This window comes from Cotesia typhae, unplaced genomic scaffold (assembly GCF_013202065.1).
Source record: "Cotesia typhae breed Kobodo isofemale line unplaced genomic scaffold, CoteBio_Ctyphae contig_11, whole genome shotgun sequence".
Taxonomy (NCBI): domain Eukaryota; kingdom Metazoa; phylum Arthropoda; class Insecta; order Hymenoptera; family Braconidae; genus Cotesia; species Cotesia typhae.
The window spans coordinates 2,373,358-2,399,082 of NW_027423711.1; the positions used below are offsets into that span (position 1 = coordinate 2,373,358).

The 25,725-nt window shown below is 29.1% G+C and overlaps 2 protein-coding genes across 5 annotated transcripts; one reads left to right on the top strand and one right to left on the bottom strand.

Annotated features, from left to right (window-relative positions):
* Nucleotides 1-325: 325 nt before the first annotated feature.
* Nucleotides 326-25,704, top strand: LOC141537859 (uncharacterized). Of its 4 annotated transcripts, none has more exons than XM_074259048.1 (13): nucleotides 326-1,095; nucleotides 1,185-1,534; nucleotides 3,543-3,890; nucleotides 3,990-4,129; nucleotides 4,216-4,357; nucleotides 4,428-4,671; nucleotides 5,013-5,116; nucleotides 19,411-19,784; nucleotides 20,901-21,264; nucleotides 21,701-22,781; nucleotides 22,893-23,072; nucleotides 23,159-23,296; nucleotides 24,837-25,704. In XM_074259048.1, exons 3-13 carry the CDS (start codon nucleotides 3,700-3,702, stop codon nucleotides 25,056-25,058), a joined length of 3,180 nt encoding a protein of 1,059 aa, XP_074115149.1. In that variant the 5' UTR covers nucleotides 326-1,095; nucleotides 1,185-1,534; nucleotides 3,543-3,699; the 3' UTR covers nucleotides 25,059-25,704. The 4 variants fall into 4 exon arrangements, with proteins under 4 accessions (XP_074115149.1, XP_074115158.1, XP_074115175.1 ...); XM_074259074.1 differs by having other exon boundaries at nucleotides 327-1,095; nucleotides 19,411-19,772; XM_074259057.1 differs by lacking the exon at nucleotides 1,185-1,534.
* On the bottom strand, nucleotides 5,752-8,781 carry Sud1 (Prolyl 3-hydroxylase sud1). Its single transcript, XM_074259104.1, has 2 exons — nucleotides 8,630-8,781; nucleotides 5,752-8,538 (listed from the first exon to the last, which is right to left on the bottom strand). Exon 2 carries the CDS (start codon nucleotides 8,030-8,032, stop codon nucleotides 6,077-6,079), a length of 1,956 nt encoding a protein of 651 aa, XP_074115205.1. The 5' UTR covers nucleotides 8,033-8,538; nucleotides 8,630-8,781; the 3' UTR covers nucleotides 5,752-6,076.
* Nucleotides 25,705-25,725: the final 21 nt, after the last annotated feature.

Here is a 25,725-nt window from a genome sequence, read left to right on the forward strand (position 1 = left end):
ACAAAAATTTTTAAAATTGACAGCTGACGGCTAACTTCAGTATTGTGAAATTAAAAAAAAATATTTTTTAGTTTTAATTTAATAATTAAAAGAAAATTAAAAACGTCGGCGAACTTTAGTATTATACTTCAGTGTCATAAATATAATACAGGGGACAAGTAATATACATATATATTTATATATAACGTTGAATAAATATTGATAATAATAATAAAAAAAAACACCACGGCATGGAGTGTAAGTCCAAAGTCACGGCGCAGGTCTGTTAGTGTCTGGTAGGTTTCTGATGTGTAGATTGTATATATTTACAGAGTTGATAGTGTGCCAGTATCTAGAGAAGCAGCGAAGAGAGAGCATGAGCACTCTGTAGAGAGTGTGTATCATCATCATCATCACATAGCACGGGCGGTGTCCAATAGTCAAGAGCAAGACAACAGATTATCAAAGAGAAATAGTTGAGTAGGTATAGGCGTGTGTTTTATAGTAATAGCTGGTGTTATGCTGGTGGTCTCAATGTCGGTATTCCGTACTTTACTCCGCAGTCAACGGCATCGTCTCGGGCAAGAAGCAGTACCAAGTTTAAGAGCACCGCGGAGAAAATAATAAAAAAAATAAAAGGAGGCTTTCGGAGTATAGTTTCGTAATACATAATATAACTATAACTATACACAAAAGTTTTAAATTAACCAGCAATGTTAGTGTTGTTATTTGTTATCTTGTTTAGTGCCGAGAAGCCCATGAGTCGCATAAATAGCACCTGACACACCTGATTTGACGGGTAAAAAGCGAGGGAAAAGCCTGCAGATGCCTGATGTGAGGTTTAAGTGCTGGTCGGTGGTGTCTCGGTTTTTTATTGCTATTTATCTTGTGATTTATAACAGTGTAGCCTGAGAGTATAATAATTTCAAGCCCTGAAGAGGAAAAACTAAGTTTTATTTTTAATAGTTTATATTGAAGTTTGTTGTGTTGATAAACAGGTGGTACTGAAGAGTTTTAAGCTCTTGGGCTGATTGATAATTAAATTTAAATGGGAATTGGATTCAAAGCAAACTACAAAACCAGAAATATCTTAATGAAACGCTACATTTTTATCAAGTATGTTTTTATTTTTATTTTATGTTAATCAGTGGCTATATTATTAATTATTAGTTTATTAATTTTTATTTGTTGTATTTTTATTGTAGCTTCTGTGAAGTCGCTTTGTTTAATTTAGAATGTTAGTGATGGTGATGATGATAATGACAACCGTAGGAGTTTGATCTACTGAGTTTAATTGAAGATTTTAAAAAATGTCACTACGAGAGTTTGACATACAAAAAATAACATCTTTGGCTTTTGTCAAGCCAACGTAATCAAGTCAAGTGCATCTTTGTTATTTTTCTATTGTTGAAATTTTTTTCGGTCACAAAACTTTCGGTAGTACGTTTGACAAAATAAAAGTAATAATTTTTTTTTTTTATGACCAAGATAAACTAGGGAAGTAAAGAAGATATGAAGCTACACGATCCCGAAAACGGGTCGTTGTATTTATCAGGTAGTTTATTTAATATTGTAGCAAACGATCCGTTATTAATTAATGACCTGATGGAAAAATTTTATTTTTATATTCATGTAGGATAAAGGTAATAAATGAACGGTTGAAATAATTTATCAGTTGACAAAATACCGGTCACTGGGTTTTTCTTTCATCTTTACTTTATTCGGGCACTGGGTAATCTACATGTATTGTAAAACTTTCTAATTTTAATAAAATCAATAACTTGACATCAAAAGTTCAAAACCAACTAAACTTAATAATTTATAAAGTTTAAACTGATTAATTATAATGCAAATGTTCATTTATTAACAAAGTCAGCCTAGATTTCACGTAGAGTACATTATCATTGCTCTGGCTTGTATCGACACTTAGCAATGCATTATTTTTTGCCAGATGTACTTTAGCAAGAATATAAAATATCGTGTCAAAGCTTTAAACCTAACAGCAGAGCCTAGTAAACAGAAAATAAAGTAAAAGAATAATAATAAAAAAAAGCTGCTTGCTGTTTTATAGCCGCAAGCTTCGCAACCAGGCTTTGCATAAAAGCATTGAAATTCAGCAGCATAAAATCTAAGGACATACATTAAAATGCAGTACAATAGTCACAACAACAACAACAACAACAACATTAAAAAATATACGAGCTTAGTATTAGTGCGCTTTTTATATGTAATTATAATTGGTACAGTATACAGTAGACTCGTTATATTTGCTGGTAATATGAGCTTGAAGAAATGAATCGAATGACGTTTTAAATACTCGTACACGTTACTATGTTATTGTATGATAAAGTATCTCATGAATGAGTCACAACACTACATTATATATTAATATAGTCTTCAATGTTCACGCAAGTATTTCAAACATTCATGTGTACTTATACAGACACATACTCTAATTGTATAGTTGGCAAGGACGCATATCTAGACTTTAAGAAATGAAATAGCTGGCAAAACTTTCGTATGTCGCAATAGCTATACAATTATAAGACCTAAAAATATCTCATAGTCTTTAATCACTATAATTATTTATTTAAAAAAAAATTATTATTACATTATACTGTTAATGATCAAAATTTAATTATCTATCGAATTTTACGGATCGATTAATTTATAATTAATTTCAATTATGGTATTATTGTTAAATATGCGTATCGACTAATTGTAAGGTCATGATAAAAATATAATTGTGTTTATAAATATTACATCTATATACATATACATAACTATATAGATAAATAATCTTATCGGAAAGTATTTATACAACTTAAACATATCAGTAAATATTTATCTTGGCTTGTGACACTGGAGTGTGTATTGACGGGAGATTACATATATTAGATATATTATTATAACTCGAGCACATGTTATTACAGAAGCTAAAGTCTGAAGCTTGTGTATGTGTAAAATATATAGATATATACATGTAAATTTTACTTTTATGTATTGCGCTCGTCGAAGCGTTACATCACATAGCCATCACTCGAGCACACGCTTAATTATCAATTATTATTTTTTTTTTTTGTTATATTTACGATATAATCCTTCAGTCACTCAAAATCTTTGTTATTTTATTTATAACAGCAGATTTTTTATGAATTTATCTATCAATTTGTCGATTATATTTATCATCGAGTTTCTTTACTATACATTTGCCGCTCTATAAATTTATTGACATGGTATTTTATTTATTATGATGATGGATAAAAGAGTAAGCTATGTTTATCTATTGTATTGTATATCTATACAATATTAAACATGTTTATAGTTGATTATATTCATGCGGGAGTGAAAATCATCAGTGATTAGTGTTTTTCATAAAAAACAGTATATATATATAAATATTTATTGATGTTGATGACTGTTTATGGTCGCGTGCTTTCTGTCTATTTATATTTTTGATAATTTAATCCAATTAGATTATTTAAGTTTCATTATTAATATATTCTGATTTATTGTTGTTATAATTATTATATTTTTTAGTTTATTGTGTTTTATTATTTAAGGAAGATGGCCTTACACGCTTTGCGAAACTTATATTCATGTTCACACTGTTGCAATGATTGATTATTGTTATTAAAAATTCATGAGTAATGCATGAGTAAATAAATTGATAAATGAAAAGTAGTATGAGAGAAAGAGAGGAGATAAATTAATTTGAGAATGGAAAATCGTCCGAAGATTGAAATTGTACGAGTATCATCAACGGAACGAGGAAATTTCCGTCCTCTCGATGGTGTGCAATTGAGAGCTGCATTCAGTCACACCAGAATAGGTTCATATTGTCCAGAACCAGAAATTGAAATGACCTCTTGTGAAAATAAACCACCGAGTCATACGAAAAAATTTAAAAAGTCAGTATCCATTTTTTGTTATTAAATATTTTAAAAAGATCAATTTTTTTTATTTAATTTTATCTGTAATATTTATTAAATAAAATTATTTATTTTCAGAAATTTGGGTCCAGTATCAAAACTGCTCAGGCGTCGTCAAGGGACGTGCCTTGCCACTAAGTCCTGTGATAACATTTATAATGTCAATAGAAATAGTTCATCTTTAGATTGGAGAATGGGTCAACGTCCTTCAGATCCACGTAAGTCAAGTAACTTTATAATTTTTATATCAACATTTTAGATTTTAATTAAATAATTATTTTAAATTTTATTTTATTAAATTCAGTTCACCAAGGGCGCCAAAATAGTAGTTTAGACTGGCGAATGGGAAGAAGAGTGAATTCTGATTGGCAAGACACGAGTCGCAGTGCTGAGCACTTGCTATCACGTAGCCCAAGGTTTGGTGGTCACCGTACGCCCACAACAAAGTACGCTTTAAATCTTATTACTATTTTTTATTAAATAAATTTTAAACTAATAACAAAAATTTATTTCTAGATCAAAATTAGTTTCGTTACTTCGTCGATTATCTCCGCGACTTCCGCGACCAGGAAGTAAAAATTCGCTTCCATCATCCCCGATGGTCTGCCCGTGGATCCGAGTGGAGTACTCAACAGAATCAGTAGACGATCCGCGACACGCAGAATCCCAAGACAATGATGTCAGTTATCAGCAGGAGTTGCAGTTGAATGAGCTCAGAAAGAGAATGCTCAGTGCCTCACCCTCGTCCTCGGCTTCTCAGGTACGTCTTAAATGATCACAATTTGCCCCATCATCTGGCTATCTATCAATATCATTATTATTCTTATTATTGTAATAATAATAAACAACTCCATTTTCATCTGGACCTTCCTTTGATCCTAAACTAATTCTTAATCAACTGGAACGATTGTCTCCTGTGCACGATATAAATCTCATGGGCGAGGCCCTGTCCAATCATTTGACTGAGTAATATTAACTTTGTGCACACTTACTTAAATTGTTAGCTCAATCGATCGTAAAGAAAAATTTTTTTTCCATTTTATTTAAATTAAATATAAATACCAATTTTTCTAAAAATTTATCATTATTTTATTATTTCAGATGCCAAATAGTCAAATAATTATAAGTATTGCCAATGATGAGAATCAAAATATTCAAGGAAACAATATTAAATTGATGGAAGATAAAAATTCGTTAGATAAATCGTAAGCTATTTATCTATATTTAATTATTTAAATTTCAATTAATTTTTTTTGCTACTAACAGTATTTAATTTTTGATAAGCATTTATAATAGATTACTATTTTACTGAACCTATCGCTTCGGTATTGATAATAATATTAATAATTAATTATAAAAAAAAAAAAAAAATTTTTTTTTTGGGCTAAGCAAGTAATAAAGCACTTGTGAAAAAAAAAAATGTCGATAATAAAATGTGCTCACACCTTTGGCAATGTATTTAATTAGTTAATTAATTCATAAGTATGCATGGTTTGTCTTATTATTATTATTAGTTACTTTTTTTCATACTCATATCTCTAACATTTATCTTGTGTGTATATAAATATACATGCATCTGAATAAATATTAATTAGCGTATAATGTTTGTATATCTGCATTTTTGTGTCATATAAGTCTCAGTATTTAAAAAATTAATCTATGAATCTAAAAATATTTTTACCTAAAATGTAAATAACTTATCACTTATAAATTATCGAGTAATTATAGAACGTTGAATTATTTTTTAATTAAAGAAATCATTAATTAACACAGTTATTAAATTAATATATTAAACAACACTTAAGTAAATCATTTTATTAAATAAAATAAGATTAATAGATTGACATCAATACTGATAATTTTATTAATACAAATACTATATTACATGCATCATGTAGGATTATATCCCAATAATTGAAATTTAGTATAAAGAATTTTGATTAGACATGATTTTATAAAATTGATCAGTACTTTTATTATCAATTAATCAATAGCAATTATTATTTTATTAATTTCATTACTACTGATATATTACATATTACACATTACAATTTGTGGATTTCTATATTTGTTTATATATTATTATTATTCATATTATTATTTACTGTGATATATCTTTTTCCCTTTTTCATATTATTTTTATTGTTTATCGCCATAAATCAATTTTATTCACGGTACGTGCAAATCAGATTGTAGTAAAATCCCTCAAAATAGTGATTAACGTACTTATGAAGCCTGCAGGTACTCAATTCTTTATAAACTAAACAGAGATGATTGTCTTGAGGAGCGATATGGATAAGAGCGCAATCTTGTTCTTTAGGATCCAAGTAATCAATAGTTTCTGATTCGGAAACATGCATAGTATTGAATTGCATGATAACATCCAGTGTTCCTGGTTCGATGTTACTGTCATCATAATCATCCATTTCATCAACATTGTCTCGGTCGTTCCCGTTTTCAGAGGATCTCGAAGAACCAGAAAGATAATCCCCGATGTCCGAAACGTCTGGGTCCTCGGAATCAGGATGCAGCGGTGGACTTCTCTTGAAAAAGTCTTCTGATTTAGAGCAAGATGCCTCCTCAGATTCATCTTGCTTATCAACCTTAGGTTTTATATCCTTCAAAATACTGCGCAATACGTTGTCATCATTAAAACCATCATCTTCACGATTACCATCATTTCCAATAGATTTTTCATCTTTTTTATCATTCATCATCTTGGTATTGAATTCAACTGATTTTATTTTTAAATCATTGCATTGTTTTTGTAATTTACTCTCTTCACGATTATTAAGACTTATTTTATCATCTTCAGCTTCATCATTGTCATGATTTTCATCGGCTGTATCTTCATCAGCAGCTCCTCCATCAGAATCATCTCCATTATCAACAGAATCTTGACTTCCAAGAGTATGTTTACTGTCAATAACACGACAACCATTAATTTGTTCCTCATCCACATCTTCATCACAATAATTATCACAGATAAGAGTGTAGCAGCCTTTAGACCATCTCTGTAGTTCAATCGTCATCCTTGGTTTCATATTTTCATTATCAGGAATTAAATCCAACTCAGTATAATTTTTTAGTAATTGAACAAATGGCAGCGAGCGAAATAATTTATAAAATTTTTTCAAAGTACTTGGCAAACTTGACTCATCAGCAACTTCGTAATTACGTAAATTTGCCGGTCCAACTTTATTCCACTTTATTGAATCGTCGGTTATTTCTTTAGACAATTTTTCGTAAACTTCAGCTTTGAGAAATTGTGCAATATAAGCATACGATTGCTTTTCAACGTCTTCTTTTATACCAGCAACTATACCAGGACATAAATAAGTATCAGTGATCCAAGCAGTCAAATCTTGATCATCGTCCATTGGAACTAACCATTTGTATTCAATCTGGGGTCGTGGTGGTAAATTTTCAATCTTCGGCCCGTGGAACCATCCGTTGATAGACCATCTAGATAAATTGGACGTTATTTCGGCTACCTGATGGTAAGAGTGATTTGAAACCTCGAAAAAGACAAGAGAATTATATTTTGGCACCAGAGAACGAACTATTTTACGAGGTAATCCTTTTTCATCATTATCAAATAAATCGAGTGTACCTCCATCAGCTGCAGTCCAATTGGACATCAAATAAAATATGAATGCTATTTTACGATCACCCATGTTATCATCATGACAAAGCAGATAATCAGTGTCATAATAGCACGAACCAGTCATTGAAATTGTTGAATTCAATTCGATACCTGTGTTTTGTTGTATCCACTTGACCACATCAGTACGAAACGTTCGATGAAATACCTCAATACTGTCGATCAAGTGATTCCCCAAGTCACTTGTTTGCTCGAGTTGATACAAGTCCAGAATAGTTCTTTTACTCTGAACCTCAGACAATTCACTCTTTAAATCCTCCATGAATTGTTCGCTCTTGATAAAATTTAAAATTTTACAAACACGGAATGGTTCCGAAATAATTTCCAAGTCATCGGATTTGAAGCTCATGTGATTAGACCAATGCTTACGAAATATATCTTGAAGCTCGACACTTTCAACATGGTTTGACAAGATAGACTGTCTGGTTTTCTTCAATGCTGGCTCTTCGTTGTTCATAATTATTACCTCAATTTATTCTAATCTGTGTGCTCGAATATTTTTTTCTCGAATCTTCCTTATAATTACTAATTATTCTCAAGTCACAACATCATTTTTGCTATTATTATTATTATGATTATTATTATTACGGTCAATTATCTAAATTTTTTTTTTTTCAACAATTACTCTTCATGACACGTAAATTCATATTAAAAATATCTACCGGCTCTCGTAAAATGATTTTCTCATGAGAGAAAAAAAAAAAAATCAGCGTAATTATGACAGATTTTTACGAAGTAAATTAATGACGTAACGAGAATAAATCTTTTTGTGAATACCTTGCTCTTAATAATCAATATTTATAGTTAATAAATATTATTTATTTTATTTCCTTTGAAATCAATCTAAAAAACCTCTCATTTGATATTACGTGATATAAATTAACAATTAAAATAACTTTCGGCAGTTGTTTTCAAAAACGTGGGGCCCACGTGGTCGACGTCTTATACCACATGTAATTTTCCCTACAATAAAATATTTATATATTTTAACCGATTATTCAATAAAATAATACCACAATTATATAATAAAAATATAATTAAATATTTTAGTTACCTTTTACTGATGACTCTTGATAAATATTTTTACACCTGCTGACCTCGTGTAAAGTTAAAAATTTTTTCTCAAATAGAATTCAATATATCTCTTCTTGTCACTCTGCTCCATACTGTGTTCTTTATATAAAGTTTATTATTACTCCTAAAAACATTGACCCGATCGAAACATCAGTGACGTATACCTTCTGATAACGCCCTCTTCAAATAAAAAAAAATTTTTTCCGCTAGATTTTATTATAATTACACTATAAATAAATTGCTTTCATTAATTATCAAACGATTTGATAATTAAAAAGAAAATAAAAATAAAATTTTTTTATTCACGAAAAACTTCAAAAAATTTCAATTCAAAATTTAGCGCGCGCAAAATAATTAATTAATTCGGCTTCCGAGCGGTGGCGCTACAATCGCACTCAAATCAAGATGGCATCCGCGTTTCCCACGTTTGACGGTTCGCGTTGTTCACTAGTTTGACGGGTTAAATGTAAAAAAATAAATTTTAGTCAGGCACACCCTTGAGTAAATCTTAGTTTATTAATAAAAATTAAATAATCAATTACCAATAAATAAAAAATTGAATAATTTTACTAGCCCGTAAATTGTTACGCGAAAATTGAATCTTACATCAGCCGTTGATGGGCGGCAAATAAATATGTAAGTAAAGAAAAATAATTTATAAAATAAATATTAATTATAAAAAAAAAAAATATATATATATAACAAGCTTTAATAATTTTTAATTTAATTTGGTGATAATGATAGGTCTGTTATATTGTGACAAGGCAGCCAAAAAAATGTTCAAACAAATAAATAGAACGAAGTAAAGGTCGTGCTCGCGTTGTATATAGTTATAGGTATACAAAATCATACCAGTAAAGCTACATGAGTTGAGTAAAACAGAAAAAGAGGTGGTAGTGGTTATTCATTGGTATTACATTTACCACCTCTACACACAACACACCAACATCATTTCTTCTTAACTTGTGTGTTATTTCCCCTGCGGGAAAAACACCGTTGCTCTTTATCGCTGTGTACATTGCAACGTGAACGTCTCAGTGTCTCGTTCCTCATATTCATATTTCATCGTATTTTATCCTGTGAACTACCTTCAAGTGTCTACTTCCTCAAAAGCCCTTTTAGTTAGCACAACATACTACATATAACATTAAATCTCTGTGCTTCGTTTTATTTCATTGATTTATTGCTATCACTGAAGTTAAATTATTTATTTAATGTTCACTTGTCTTATATCAAGGACCAAGTTATTAATTTGACCTGTTATTATTATTTAATATTTAAATAGAAAAAAAAAAAAAAAAAAACGGAGTGTCTCAATTGTGTGTTGATGAGTTATATTCTCCACCAACTAGATCATTAAGCGTCATCTGTTTATTATCACCGCATGCAGGAATTTATCGCAGTGAGTTTAATTACATACCAGAATTTTTTTCATTATCTGTAATTACCTATTTAAACGTAAATTATTGTTCAATAATAGTTATTTTAAGTTAAGTTATGTATGACATTTGTCATGAATCAGCTTGCGTTCAATGAAAAGTTATCTACTAACAATAAGTGGAACAATAATCTAGTAAACAATACATATTGTACCATTAACTTTTGTTTTCATATTTACTTTTTTAAATTACTATTATTACTATTTTTTGAGGACATTTTTTTCTTCATTTTATTTTATTTTGCAGTTTGGAGTATCGATTAAATATTAAACGTGGAGAAAATTTTAATGGCTACTCAAAGATTATTAAGCCAATCGATAAAAGTATATTTGTTAAAGATGAATATTAATTTAGCGATCATCAGGTATAAATAATAACGGCAATATTACGAGATGCATGATGACGGTGCCAGTGTATCGACCGGTATCGTGTCGACCTTGAACGGTACTTTCTTTATACTAGTAAAAGATTTCTCAGCTTCTTACATTTAGGTGACTCGTTATGTACTAGATTTTAAAATCTATCAGCCATTAAATTTTTTTATAGAAAAAATAAAATGTAATTATTACTATAATGAAGTGAAAAATGTAAATGATGACAAATAAGCGAGCAGCGGGGAAATTTAATTAGATTGAGTGAGAGATTGATGTAATTTTCTTCCGGCACTCTCAGTCAATCCATTCGTGCTAAATGAAATAACGTTGTTATATTGTGATCACGCCTCTGCTTGTACACTATTCGCGATTAATCACATCCACTAAATAACTAGTTACTAGTACTATTACTATACATGCAGTAATATAATATAAGCAATCTTGATGTTTTCTATGGGCAATATAACGTCAATATAATAAGCTGTCTCCAGATAATTGAGCTTGTCGAGAGTAGGTTCAATTACCCAAGCCTCTTTCAAGCCTACTTATCAATGGAGAAGGTGAATAGCTAAAATAATAATTATTATTATTGTTATCACAATAAACTACAAAATACAATTTAGGAACACTTATGCCCAATTAACATTGACCCTATTAACGTTTGTTTAATTCCGTTATTCATTGTTTGACCATCTTTTTCTTTGTCTTACATCTAACTTTTTTTTCTTCCATTGCACACTTCAAACGCATAATGTTTAATGAGTTCTGTTGTTCTATGTACCCACGTTTAACTGTATTTTTTAGAGTTTGTAGCACATATATTGTGATTAAATCATTTTATAGATTTTAATTTTTACAATAAAATGATTTTTCAGTTTAAATTTAATTATCCAGGATGAGAAATTAAATTAAATGATTAATTATAAATGATGCGTCGTTACACAAAAAGTATGAGCTTAAATCATCTTATTCAAGTTTATTTATTCATTTTTTAGATAAAATTTGTTGATTTTAAATAACAAAATTATAGTTTTTTAAGAGATATAAAAAAAATTAAAAAACAATGATTAAATAAAGAGTTTTACCATTTTAACTTATCAATGATAAATTTTCAAACTAAAAATTAAATTATCGTTTCAAGTATTTGGATTTTTAAAAAGTTTCAATTACATTTGTGTACGTTTTTTTATTATTTATCATATTACGCTACATACTTTCTATCTCTCATCGTATGTACATTAAATTCCTGAGTGTGCTTAAAAGTTTATCCGGAACATAACAGGTTCTTTCGATGAGATTCTCCCTCTCTGCAGAGATTCTCTCTCTTTTCATCCTCATTTGATATTCATCACACCTTTTTGTGTCTATCTGCAGTTATTTTAGACTCTTATCATGCGGTATTAAATGTACATAACACACTTACTGTATGTAAATAAATAAATAAGTAAACTATCATAACGCAGAGCTGTCACGTCATATGTTATATTGCTCGTTTACTACTTTGGTATTTAATTGCATACATAAAATGATGCGTAGGCGTTTTGTCGATATTGTGACGTAGCTAAACCTGCATCTTGGACTTTTCCCTTTTTCGGAAATCCGGTTCCTCTCGTTTGTTAGTTGACATACATGTTATGTATTATAAGCTTTTCCTTTAAAAAAAACATTCACTCATTGGATCTACTTTCTGTTATTTTATTTTTATTATAATTTATATCATTTATTTTAAATCAGCTGATCGCTCTATTTATTCTTACGTATCACATTCAATATACTTAATAGTGTTGATAATTAAAAAACAACATTGAATTATCCTTTTATAAGTTAAATAATTATTCAAATATTTATCTATTATTAGGAAGTTGATAGATATTTTTTAGCAATATTCATTTTAACAAATAGTTTTTTTTTATTAAAAAAATTTATTAAAGTATATTCTTATTTCAAAAATATATTATATTAGTCATGATTTGAATTCTAAAATTGACTTATAATTAGAAGATAATTTAAAAGTTAAAAAAGTTTTCCCACCCGTAAAAATAAATTTAAACTTTCTTTTAAGAAGAAATTTTTTTAGGTAAATTTTTTAATTAATTTTCAAATTATTTAAAATAAATTTTTCCGTCAAATGACATTACTTTTTTCTTAAGATGTACAATCTACGTTGAATTAATTAACATCGACTATTTAACTCTTCGGTTTATTAAATATTAAATAATCCACTTAAATATTTGAATATTCTTTATCATCAGAAAGTTGATAAATATATTATTAATATTGACTTTGAGATAATTCCTTGAGTAAAATGTGTCAAATGTTAAATATGACTTCATGAAATTTATATTGTATTTGTTTGTTAAATATTTCTTTATTACAAAATTAATTTTGGTAAATATTTACAAGTGGGGTCAAGCATTTTAATTTTCATTTTTTTGAATGAAATTTCTATTCGATGTTATTGATTAATTTTTTTTTTTTTGAAAAATACATAAAAAATGAACAAAAATGAAAAAAAAAAAAAAAAAAAAAAAGTTGATTATCACATTTTTAACAAATTTTCAAAAAAATTTATAAATTTTTTAGAAAATTGTGATATTCAACTTTTTTTTTATGTAATTTTCAGAAAAAAATATATCAAAAAAAAAAAAATTTTTATCCAAAAACATGAGAGCCAAAATTTTTTTCTACTTTTGAAGACAAAGAAGCTCTCAAAATCTTTATTTTTTTTTTTAATTCAATTAAAATTTTAATTAAATTTTCTAGAATTTACAAAATCTTATCTTTTAAATAACTATTATTTTAAAAATATAATTAAACAAAAAAATTTAATCACCCTAGTTTTTATCATAGTATTTTAATTATCGTTTCTTTTAAAAAACCATTAATTAAATCTAAAAATTTTCTTCATCTTGAAGTTATCATGAAGTTATGAATAATATTAATTTTAAAATAATTTTTCAAATAAAAATTTATGAGCTATTATTTATAATTAAAACTGAATCCTATTATTACGAGTATTTAAACTTGTTAACACTGTATAATATATAAATTAATTGTAATATACGTTGATTATTATAAATTATTTCATTCTTTGGTGAATTATTCCATGCTTGAGGTCTTGTACTATCTCAACTAATGTAGTAATTGAATGCACTTTTCTTGCGTTGTAAAATGTCCACATAATAATTATTTTATTGTTATTAATTATTATTATCCAAACAAATAATAAATTACAAGTGAAAAGAAAACAACAAAAATAATAAAGAAAGATACGATTGAAGAGCTGAATAAAAAGGATAAAAGTATACATTAATAAAATCCACGAAGGTATTTATTAAAAAATACATCAAAAGGAATGACATGGACAATTTGGAGTTTCAAAGATCTCGATCCCACGCATTAAATTCGAGCGACCGTGATACTGCGTTGTGTTAACAGTATAATAATAAAGAGAGACCAGGACATAAATATAAGTAGGCGGTTTTAATGACACGACCCACCTCTATCCTCTCGCACACAAACAGAAGTACAATTACAAGTACTTATTTGTGCAATAAAAAAAAATGAATCTTTAGGGTTTAAATTCAATGACTACAATCATGCGCCGAAGAATGAAGATACCAGAAAAAAAAATTATTTATTTATTATTTAACTATAGTTATTTTAATGTACATCTTCATGCATCGATAATTAAAGAGAATAAATTTATTTTATTTAAAAAAAACGTTTGTGGGGAATTTTAAAATAAGAACCATTTTGACGGTGGAACTTGGAGAGAATTATTATGATAATTTTGTTTCCTTTCGTGTAATGCAGCGAAGCATTTCACAAGTGTATCGGTTACTCCATTTCCGGCTGCGTCACGCATTTTTACTCAAGCCTTTCCCGCTATTTCAAATCAACTATGTATTTTTTCGATAAGTGTATCTTCTATAGATTATTCATTATTTACCATACATTTTTTTATGATTAATGATTATGATAAATAAGGAGCTTAGGATCGAAAGGTATACACGGAAAAATAACATGTTTTCTGTTGTAAATTATTATTTAAATAAATTAAAAGAAAATTATCAGTAGTTTCCATAAATAATATAAAAAAGAAGAAAGTTATATTTTTTCATTGATTTTTATCATAAAAATATATTTAAAAAATTTTGAAGTTAATTCATTATTTTAAAGGAAAATATGAACAACTTTTATGTACAAAATCTTTTTTATTATATTGTCAAAGTTTCTTCAGTCGTTGCTGACTTTATCTGGGCCTTACAATAATGAAAATAATTATATATTAGTGAAGTTTTCATGAATAAAAAAATTATACAAAGTATCTTTATCAAATTACGTCTTACAGATCAGTCAAATTTCAATTAATTATTGTAACTATGAATAGTCGGTAAAATTGCTTCAGCCTTTACAAAATTAATTACACATTAATTAATAGAAAAACTTAAATTTTGATAGAAAAAAAAATTGTCTTTATATTTTTAAAAAAATTTCAAAGTTTTTATGGTCAAATTGAAGAACAAACAGAAAAAAAATTTACTTGAATCAAGTAAATAATTTTGAAGAATTTCATATTCTTGGTTTTAGTTGAAAAATTTTTAAACTAAGAAATTTTTCTTGGTTTAAGTAAATTTTACTTAATTCAAAAATTTTTCATCTTGATTCAAGTTAATTTTTTTTTTCAGTTTAGGCTTTCTCATAAAAAATACTGGAATAGTTAATTTTGAAGACACTAATCTTAGTTCTTACATTTGAATCTAAAAAGTTGAATTAATTAAATAAAAATTTTTTTTTCTTTATAAAAATCATGAATAGTTTTTGTAAAAAACTTTCTCAACATCTGTAACTGTTCCCTTCAGATCCTAAGCCCCTTGATTACACTCGTATCGAATAGATCTGTTTTATAATGAAAATAAATCATGAATGAGTTGAATAATGAAATAAACGTTACGGATAAAAATAAATAAAACTAGTAATAGTATTATTAATAATATGACATTAGTTGAGTAGAGAAAAATAAATGAAAGTGTAGTAAAAATAAATATTGAGAGATATAAATAAAAAAAAAAGTACAGAACAAAGTTACAAGTTGAAGATCTAAGAAAAAGCCTACAACAAGAGTGTACGCTACGGTTCAAAAGTCTTATTGGTTTATTTAAAGTTTATAAATAGAGATAGAAGAGACCAAAAGTTCGTGCGGTGTCACTTACCCCTAGCGATGATGATGAGAGTGGAGAGAGTCAAGAGCGAGGGAGAGTAAGAAGACAGTAAGCATGACGAATATCACCAGCTTTTCCGGATCATCATCCGCGGTGTAATTATAAACTAGACAGGAAGAGGAAGCAAAAAAACATACTAATTTATCGGTAACTTTTTTTTGTGTTTATACTTTTATAAATTTATTCTAATGCTACTGAACTCTTTTAGATACCTTCTAATTCAAAATTCAATGCTGAGTCAACGCAATTAATTGATCTGTAAAATGGATTTACAGAGAAAAAATAGAAGAAGAAGAAGAAGAAAAAATATAAAGAGTATTGAAAGAAATTGTTAGATCAAAAGAGAGGATTTTTTAAAAATTTTAATAATTGTTTGTAACGGATGAATAGTATGAGAACAAGAGATTTTATGGTCGCTGTCTGGGAATGCAGAACAGCATGGAAGCTATATTATATGAATTCAAATGCTGCTACTGCTGCTGCAACACACTGATGCTCAAATCATCAGCACGTCGTGTCATGTCATAACTCTATATATACATATATGTGTATATATTATATGAAACTAAACGAAACCATCATCCCGTTGTCTGGTGCCAGGGTCTGCCCATGTTTTTATACATATATACATTTTATACATAAGTGTATCGCATGTAGATGTGAGTGATGTATGATTCGCATCACGCGAGGTCATTTAACTATTATCGACGAGCAGGGAGAATCGATGAAACACCGAGCGTTGCCAGGGGCAAGGACGGTGTCATTAAATATTCAATATCCAACAGGAAAGCTTTACTTAAAAGCTACGTACGTTACCCCAAGTTTCCGGAATATACATGATTATTATTATTATTATTATTATTATTAGTATTAGTATTACGGGATATTTTATTTCTCAAAGAAAATAAATTAACGCATTTTTTTTTTTTTTTTTTTTTTTTTTTTTAAATTTTAACCCCAAATTTTATTTAAAGTTGCGACTGATTTATACGTGAATAAAACGGACCGTTGAAGAAATAAATAGAAAAAAATAAAAATACCATGTATAAAAGGGATAATGTACAAGTTGGAGTAATTAAAAGAGACGACTACGAGAAGTAAAGTAAAGGCTATAAGTTTTAAAAATCTTATGGTCGTCGACAAGTTTCTGGTTCGTTTAATGCGACACTTGATGCAAGACGCGGAGAACCCACTCGAGATGCCTAACGATCTCTGTACTACTATATACGAGTAATACAACTGAGTTATGCTGGCTTACAGCTTACAGCTGGAGAAAAATGAGATGAAGGATTCATGTGTACGGTTGTATGGAGTTAAATAAATAATATAATAACCATATAAGTCAGAAGTGGAGAAGATTTTATTTCACTCATGGCCATAGTGATAATTAATTTTAGAAAAAATACAACGTTTGCTTATAACTACTGAAATATTGAGCTGGTGAATGAATTGAATAGCTTGTGGTGAAATTCGGGTATGAATTGAATAAAATAAAATATAATAATTAATCTTTGAGAGGATTTTTTAAGTGAAGCCACAAATAAGCTCTACTCAGATTAGATAGAAAGTCTTTTATTTGGTTTTAATAAGAAATAAATGTATATGCTTAATGTTGGTGTTAATATGATAGTAAGTGATGCCGACGTACATATGTAGACCAGACATTTTAAAGACACGTGTGTAGACACTTAATACCTGATGACTCTCCCCAATACACTTGAGTATACCCACTATGAAACATGAGTTCTCAATTTTACTTATCAACAAACTCATAAAGAGTTATTATGTTAACTCGTAGTGGCTTTTCGCGCTCATGTGGATGCTAAATCGTCATGATAAAAGACATGTTTATGAAAGAAAAGAATTAATGTCAACAAAATAAAGTAAAATATATTAAAGTTCAAGAAAAAAACTAAGTACGTTAGAAATAAAAAAAAAAAAAAGCAAGTGGTATTATCTGTCACAGCGAAACTGTTTTGAGTTGGTGAAGAGTAGCGCGTGCCACGACAACTACTCGGGGATTCTCGTCCTCTTCCTTCTCTTCTTCATATTCTTCTTCTTCTTCTTTCGTACCAGCAGGGGTTCCAAAAATACTTGGCTCCGTCTTCTCTGCATCAGGAAGGGAACAAATAACTACATGGAATATGAGGTAGGAGAAGACCAAGACTAAGATCTATACTAGTGTAGCGCCAAGATCTAACAGTGGTGGTACAAGCACAAGTTTATACATGTAGTACCAAGTACAGATAGAGACCAAGACAAAGAAATTGACGATGATAAAGTGTAAGCTTTGAATGTAAGAGAGACAAACTGAGGATGGGTACGTTTAAGCCCGTGGTATCTCCCAGTCACTCCTTGGCTGGCGTTAACTCCGATGGGTCGGTCGTTTCGTCGTCAAGCTCACCTTTTAATATAAAACTGAAGCTACCCAAGTCTGAATAATAAATCAGCTTTGATATTATTATTTTTATTGTTATTACTTATCATTATAAATTCAAATTCACATGAACCTCATTTTTAATATCTGAGTGGTTGTCTGTACTCTATTTGTTATTATTATTGTTATTATTCAGTGAGGAAGAAAGTAATAATGCCGTTGAAAATTGAAAGTGGTACGTACACGGTAAACCCTGCGGCGAGTAAAAAGGGCCCATCACGATTCTTCATATGGAAGCATTGGCGGTGCAGGTACTATTTTTCAATCGGGTGTTAGATAATCATTGAGCGCCTAGACTACCCGCTTTTGATATTATTATTAAAAAAAAAAAATAATTATTATTATTTAAATATATAAATAACTTATTAAGGGCTCTTCAATTACAGAAAACCCTGCGTTTAATTAACAGTGTGAGTTTTTGTTGTTTTTTTTTTATAAAATTATAAAAGTTTTTATGGTACCGAAATCAACAAAAATCTGATAATTTTTGGATTTTTTTAATCAAATAAATTACTACTACACGAAAAGAACAAGATGACACTGGATATCATCCCAGATTATACTGAGTGAAAAAAAATTTCAGATAGTTGCTAGTATAATCCAGATTACAATGAGTATAATCCAGATATCACCCAGTATAATTTGGATTATACTAGCTACTATCTGAAATTTTTTTTCACCACAGATATCACTGAGTATAATCTGGGATTATATTACGCGTCATCTTTTTTTTCCGTATAAAAAAAAAAATTTTTTTTTTAAATTTCATCAAATTCCCATTATTGGATTTTTCTTTTTCTAATTTTCTTTATAGTAATTTATTGGTAAAAAAAAAATCTTAAAATTTATTAGATATAAAATAATCTAATAATTGAAAATATTTGTATAAATTATTGAGGAAATATAATTTATAATTATAAGCATGTAAATATAAAATGCACACGCCTAATAATTTTAATAGCTACTGCACATATGAAATAATAAGTAGACTCTATTATTATAAATGCATTAGTATTAATATTATATATTAGTGTTGAATAAATATAAAGTGCATTGACAATGACACTTGTAACTAAGCGATCGATGTCCGACTGCACTGCACGATTGTATACCAAGCACCAGAGATAGACGGCTTATCCTTACTATTAACAAATGCACGCACATTTTAACATATATTAATGAACAATATATATTTATGTATGTAAGTATTTGAATTGAAAAGAGAGTTTTATTGAAGTGAATTGAATATAATTGAAATTGGAAAAAAAACTAAATCGAATCGACAGTGTCCACGAGGATCGAACACCAGAGGAAAGGCGTAACCGCGGTGGCCACAGCGAGGTGGCGGGTCTGGAGGAAGACAACAGCAAAGACACAACGGTGACGGTGACAGGATTACCGGGAAGTGGTGGTGGCGGTGGTCCCGGTGGCAGGCCTAATCGTCGCACCAGGCCACTGTCGTTAGCGGTCCAGCCGTTGCATTATCAACGACTTGACACCGCGGACAGCATCAATATCAGCGGCGGCGGTCCTGCAATTGCTGGAATTATCGGTGGAACGGGTGCAATTAAGCATCCCAATATGACCAGTCAAGAGAGCATCGGTAGCTGCAGCCTCGACGTCGATCGCTCGGCATCCGACCGATCAGGTTGGATTTATAGTAATTATTACAATTATCCTTGATATTTTTAATTGTTTTATTTGTAACCTGAAGCTGCACGTTTTTTTTTTTTTTTTTTATTGGATCTATTATTGGTAGTGGAGGGAAATTAATTTTTAATTATTAATCACTGTAGAGTAGTAGTGTAATTATTAATATAAGTATCTAGAGTAGTTGGATAATTGTCTAGAGTTTAGAATATATTAACAGCGTCACTTCTTCAAGGTTACGATATTGGCCGACGATGTACGGTCGCTGATCCCTTGTAACTCATGTTCGCATTTCTGCACATCACAAACTCGACAGAAAAAGATATAGAGATAGAAATTGAGATCGAGAAAAGAAAAAGAAGATAAAGAAGAAGACCAAGATAAAGAGAGCTTTTCTATTCTATTCTGACTGCACCTAAGATCCAAATTAGCTCGTGGGTATGCACATTTAGTTGTGGGACAAGAATTTTGTCCGTACGTCTGTTGACTTGTGTCCAAGATAATCTAGAGAGACGAGGGACTAAAATATTTAATACACTTTCTTAGTATATCGCTAAACTTATACGTACACTTTAGACACGTATTAATGTACTGTTATTCATATTTAGATATATAACTTTATTGGTAGTTGTAATAATAGTTATAGTTATAGGATAGATCCATAGTATATATATATATATATATATATATATATATATATATATATATATATATATATATATATATATATATATATATATATAAGAATATGTACAACTTATACAAACGTTTAAGTTATTCCTGTTCTAAAATGTTTTATCAGTTGTTCACTTAAGTCGTAGATCTGATCTTACAGTAGCTAAATAGTAATTTATTTATTTTTTTAAAATTAAAATATAGACTTGATGTACTTCTCGTTTTGGCGAGACAAGATTTATGTCTCTGGCCTATTTTATATCAACGTTGAATTTTATTTTCCTGGGAATAAAACTCGTTTGTGATGCGTGTGTGTTTTTTTTTTCTGCTACTTTAACTTATAAAAAAAAATACCTATGCAATTAAATGTGATTTAATTAAAATTATAATTATAATTATTTGCTAATATTATTATTGATTTTTTTTAATTTATGAAATATTTTTTTTACAGAGCCAACAGTTGATTCTGTGTCGGAAAGAACGCTACACAGCTTAAATCTGTCTAGTAACGGGGATACAACGTCTGCGGGTGGTGATAGCAGTGAGATTATTCAAAAGCACAACCAACAAACGCTGGATAAGCCACCAGAACAAATAATTGTTGATAATTGTGATAGTATTATTAATGGTGAGAATGAACCAACAGCTGAGCAGCTGACGACTAAGAAGCCGAGCTACTTAGGCCTGGCTTGCAGTATCAGTGGTTACTCAGGTATTACGAGGTACGATAGTAAACTCAGGGAAGGATTTAGATCAAGAGACAGCAGTCCTGGCTCAAGATTAATTACACGTGAAACTAGTCCTGCAGGTTTTAGGTAATTTATTTAATTAATTACTTCTTTTATTATTATCAGACGATTTAATAGATTAATTTTTGGGTTTTATTATCGTAAAATAAAATTTATTAATTTTTTTCAAAGTTACATAGCTTAAATATCAAATAAAAGTATACTAATATCAAGGGGACACTTGACTAAACAAACTCATGTTATTTCAGGTTTTTTAGTTTAGATTATCGTAAAAATAAAATCTAATCAAAATAAAATTTTCGTGGTTGTCATTTATTCTGTTGGTACATAGTTACGGTTATTCGTCAATGATTTGATGAGTTGACTTGATTTTTTGTTGTAAGCCTCAGATTTTAGTAGGGAAAAATTATTTTTGTTAGATTTATTACATATTATTTAATTATAAATTATTTTTTTTTGTAAATATTTGTTACAAATTAATAATTGATTATTATAATTTCAGATCAAACGAAAATTTAGGAGTACCACCGCTCAACTATCCAACAAAAAGTCAATCAATATCACCATTAGCAATGGATCGTCAAAACGGATTTACAAATGGCAAAGAGTGCAAAATAGAGACATTCGTGGAGTCGCGAAGCACACTAAATGTCTTCCAAGGTTACTCGGAAGTAGACCGTGGGGTTTCTTTACATCCAAATTTTCCGGATGTTAGTCCAATTCGCAGCGTTGGAAATAAGAAAACAACAACAATAACAACAACTGTTGTAAATAACAAAGCTAACAAATCATTTTCGCCAAACTCGTCATACGTATCATCACCCCGTGGAATGAATAATACAAATTTATCGAATATATCTTGTGTTGAAGACAGTTTTTTGAATGGATCCTCTGTAGAGATAGAAAGTCAAACTTTAAATTTGACATCGAGCAGCAAAAAGTCTTTTATTCAGCAACGTGTTGAAAGACTTTATGGTCCGGGTGCTCTGGCTCAGGGCTTTTTTAGACGTTCTAATCAATCTCAAAACAGCGACAATAGTTTTCATAATAAATCATCGCTCAATAATAGCAGTAACAATAATAATAATGATTTAAATTTGGATAATGCTAACAATGAAGAGTCATTAAAAAATTTACCTGTTTTACGTCACTTGCGACCGGAGTTTCGAGCACAATTACCAGTTGTAAGTCCCCGTAGACCCACGGATGGAAGTGAACAGATCGTGAAGCCAATGCAAAGGATATCTGTTTCATCTAGGAAAAATGATGTTACGGTTGTAGTGAAAGTACCTGTCGCTACGGTTACTCAAACTGCGGTTGCTGCCGTTGCTAATGTTACAGCTGCTAATAATGTGGAGAATGTTATTACAACTGCGCAACTAACAGTTAATAAAAATCATGAGAATGATTCGTTGAAATTAAGTCCTAGTATGACGAGTATTACAGATCAACAGCCAGCGGCGCCGGAAGTTGTGTTACCTGTTCTTGAGACAAGCGTTAGTTCAACTAGTCTTGCTGAATTGCCAAAAGCGACTCAGGAAGATAATGCCGTTGAAGTTAAAGACGGTCATTATTTTATGAAAGTAAGAATAATTTTAAATTTTAATGAATTATTCATTTTTAGCTATTTTTATTTTATTTTATAACTCGTTACAAATTTTTTATTTTATACGTAATATTTATATTTTTTATAGTTATTGAAAGCTGAAATCGATAGACTGTTTAAATTGGCTGCGTCTGCTGAAGCTGAACTAGCAAATGTGGAATCGTTGCCAGAAGAAGCTGCAGGTAAATTAAGATCTGCAGCAGGTAAAGCTCGTTTATTAGCTACCCAAAAAATGCAACAATTCGAGGGACTTTGTCAAAAAAATATTGTAAGTATTTTTAATATTTTTTGATTTATTAAATCAAATTATTAGAAAATAATTTTAATTTTTTTTTTTTTTTTATCTCAATTTAGACTCAAATACCTGGTGAAGAGTTCCCGACCACAAATGAAGACCTAGCAGGTTTTTGGGACATGGTGATGCTTCAAGTTGTCCAAGTTAACGATATATTTGAGCACTTAGACAAACTACGAAACTCTCAGTGGCAAGAGGTATGTTCATGTTCCCCTGTAAGTGTTCCTGGTCTTAGCTCGAAGCCTATCCAATCCAAACGTCCAATCCATGGTCCTAAATTATCTTCAAATGTTGAAAAACCTTTACAAAAAATTTCAAATTCACCTCAACCAGTCTCAAAACCAAATCGACCGATTTCGAAACCAAAAAGTGGTATTCCACGAGCGATAAATACTATCAAGCATGGTAAAATGATTTTTAAGTCACCTAAAGTGTCAGAAAAATCAGATGAAAAGAATCATGAAATAAAAAAAATTTCTTTTGATAACAAAAAATCGGAAATTAATTCTCATAAATCATTTTTAAGTGAAGAAATAGTAAATTCTATTATTCTGTCTGAGTCCGATGAGTTGAGTAATTTAAAAAAAAATTTTGAAAAAAATTGTAATAAAAAAAAGCCAGAAAATTTTCAAAATATTTATAAAAGTACTCCATCATTAAAATTAACAAGAGACAGTATTTTGAAATTAAAGCAAGCTTCTAAAATGTGTCATAAAAAATTAATTTGTCCGGAAGTTATAAATTTATCGAAAAAAAAATTCAAAGACATAAAAGTAACAGACGCTGAGATAAATAATAGAGATTATACAAAAAGAAAAGCATCATCTGTTGGAATGAGTATAATTGTAGAAGATAAATCATTATTATCGTCAGAAGAAGCCACCAATTATTCACTGTGGGCACCAATTGAGCTGAAAAAAAGTTTCGTAGACGATGAACAGAATCTCTTTTGGTCTCAAAGTGATTCTCAACCTTTTATTCCATTTTCAAAAGAAATTATCAATAGCATTAATTTTGTTGATCGTGAAAAAATAACAAGTCTAGAAAAAAATACTACTGTGACATTAAATAGCAAATTAGATCGTATGAAGAGATACGATCAGCAACGAAAAAAATTACTTCGTAAACGAAAAAAAAGCTCAATGAAAACTCCAGATGAATCAACAGCAATTGAAATAAATAGAAAAACAGTAAAACGAGATAAAATAAGCGCTGGTAAAATTAATCGCGTCTTCGCTGTGGAATATCTCATCTTTTTCCGTCCAACTTATCATCCTTACTTTCCTAAAATTACTCATAAAAATGATTCTTTTTATTTTATTACAACGCGTCAACTTGATCAATATAAAAAATTGCCAAATAAATTCGAATTTAATTTATTTAAACTTTTAAACGCATTTAAATTTGTTCATCGTTATAATGAATTAAAACATAATATTTTTCTGTTTAAAATATTTAAAAGCAAGAATTTGGTCAGAAATAATTTATTAAATTATTTTAAAGTCAACATAAAATATGAATTTTTTAAATCAAGCAAAAGTTATTGCCAAATATCACTGTACTTTTATGTTTATGTAATGCTTAGTTTTATTTTGGCTATTTTAAAATTTACATCCCGAATATTTGTTGCTTAAAGTTAAATTGTGATTTAAAAATTTTATTTTTTAATAAAAAAATGATAATTTATTGGAACTGTGTTAATTTGTTTATTGATTAATTGATTGTTAATTTTTTTAGGTTGCTGTTGAAAAATCAGCAGTAGCACGCACAAAACAAAACGGCAATAATACGAAACGTCGTGTTATAAATCAAAAACCAAAAGCAACAGCAACGAGTGAGGCTAATCGTAAAGCACGTGAAGCACGTGAACAAGCACGTCGTCAAATGATGGAAGACCGTAGAAAGTCTATGAAAACTCAAAACCAACAATCTGTTGAAATTTTTGCACCTAAAACATAACAGCCGGCTGTTTGTAAACGATCGTGTACTCAGCAATATAGTCAAATATTCTCGATAAATGTTGCTGTGTAACTAATCATTTTAATGTTAAAGTCTAAAAATATTTCATTTGCAATTTGCATTAAAAAGTTCAGACTAAGTAAAAATATAAATATATTAAAATAAAAATTTTACCGATAAAAATGTACACAAAAGAAAGTCATAAATTAATAGCCGCGATAAATGTTGTTAAATCAAAGATTCCGATTAAATATATTTATTAGTAATTTTTTTTTTGTGTTTTCTTTAAGCAAGAATTAATCAGTAAGTTGTTTATATTATTTATAAGAGTACATAGAAAGTCATTTTAATTTACAGAATTGTTTTTATAACTTAGACATAATGACCTAAAGATCGATCATTTCAAATAAATTATACGCCTTTTTGATTTATATATATATTGATGAATTCAAAATCGACAAACTTAGTAATCAACGTTGTATTGATAAATATATTTATGAATTTATAATGAAATGTAAAAAAAAAAATTATTGCATGTAAATAATTATTTGGTGCGGTTTTATAAGCCGCAATTTTTGCTTGTTGCACTGATGAGCTAAAGCTTATTATCACTTTTATATAAAAATAAAAAAATTAAAGTCAAAAACGATCACAATTTATTTATTTT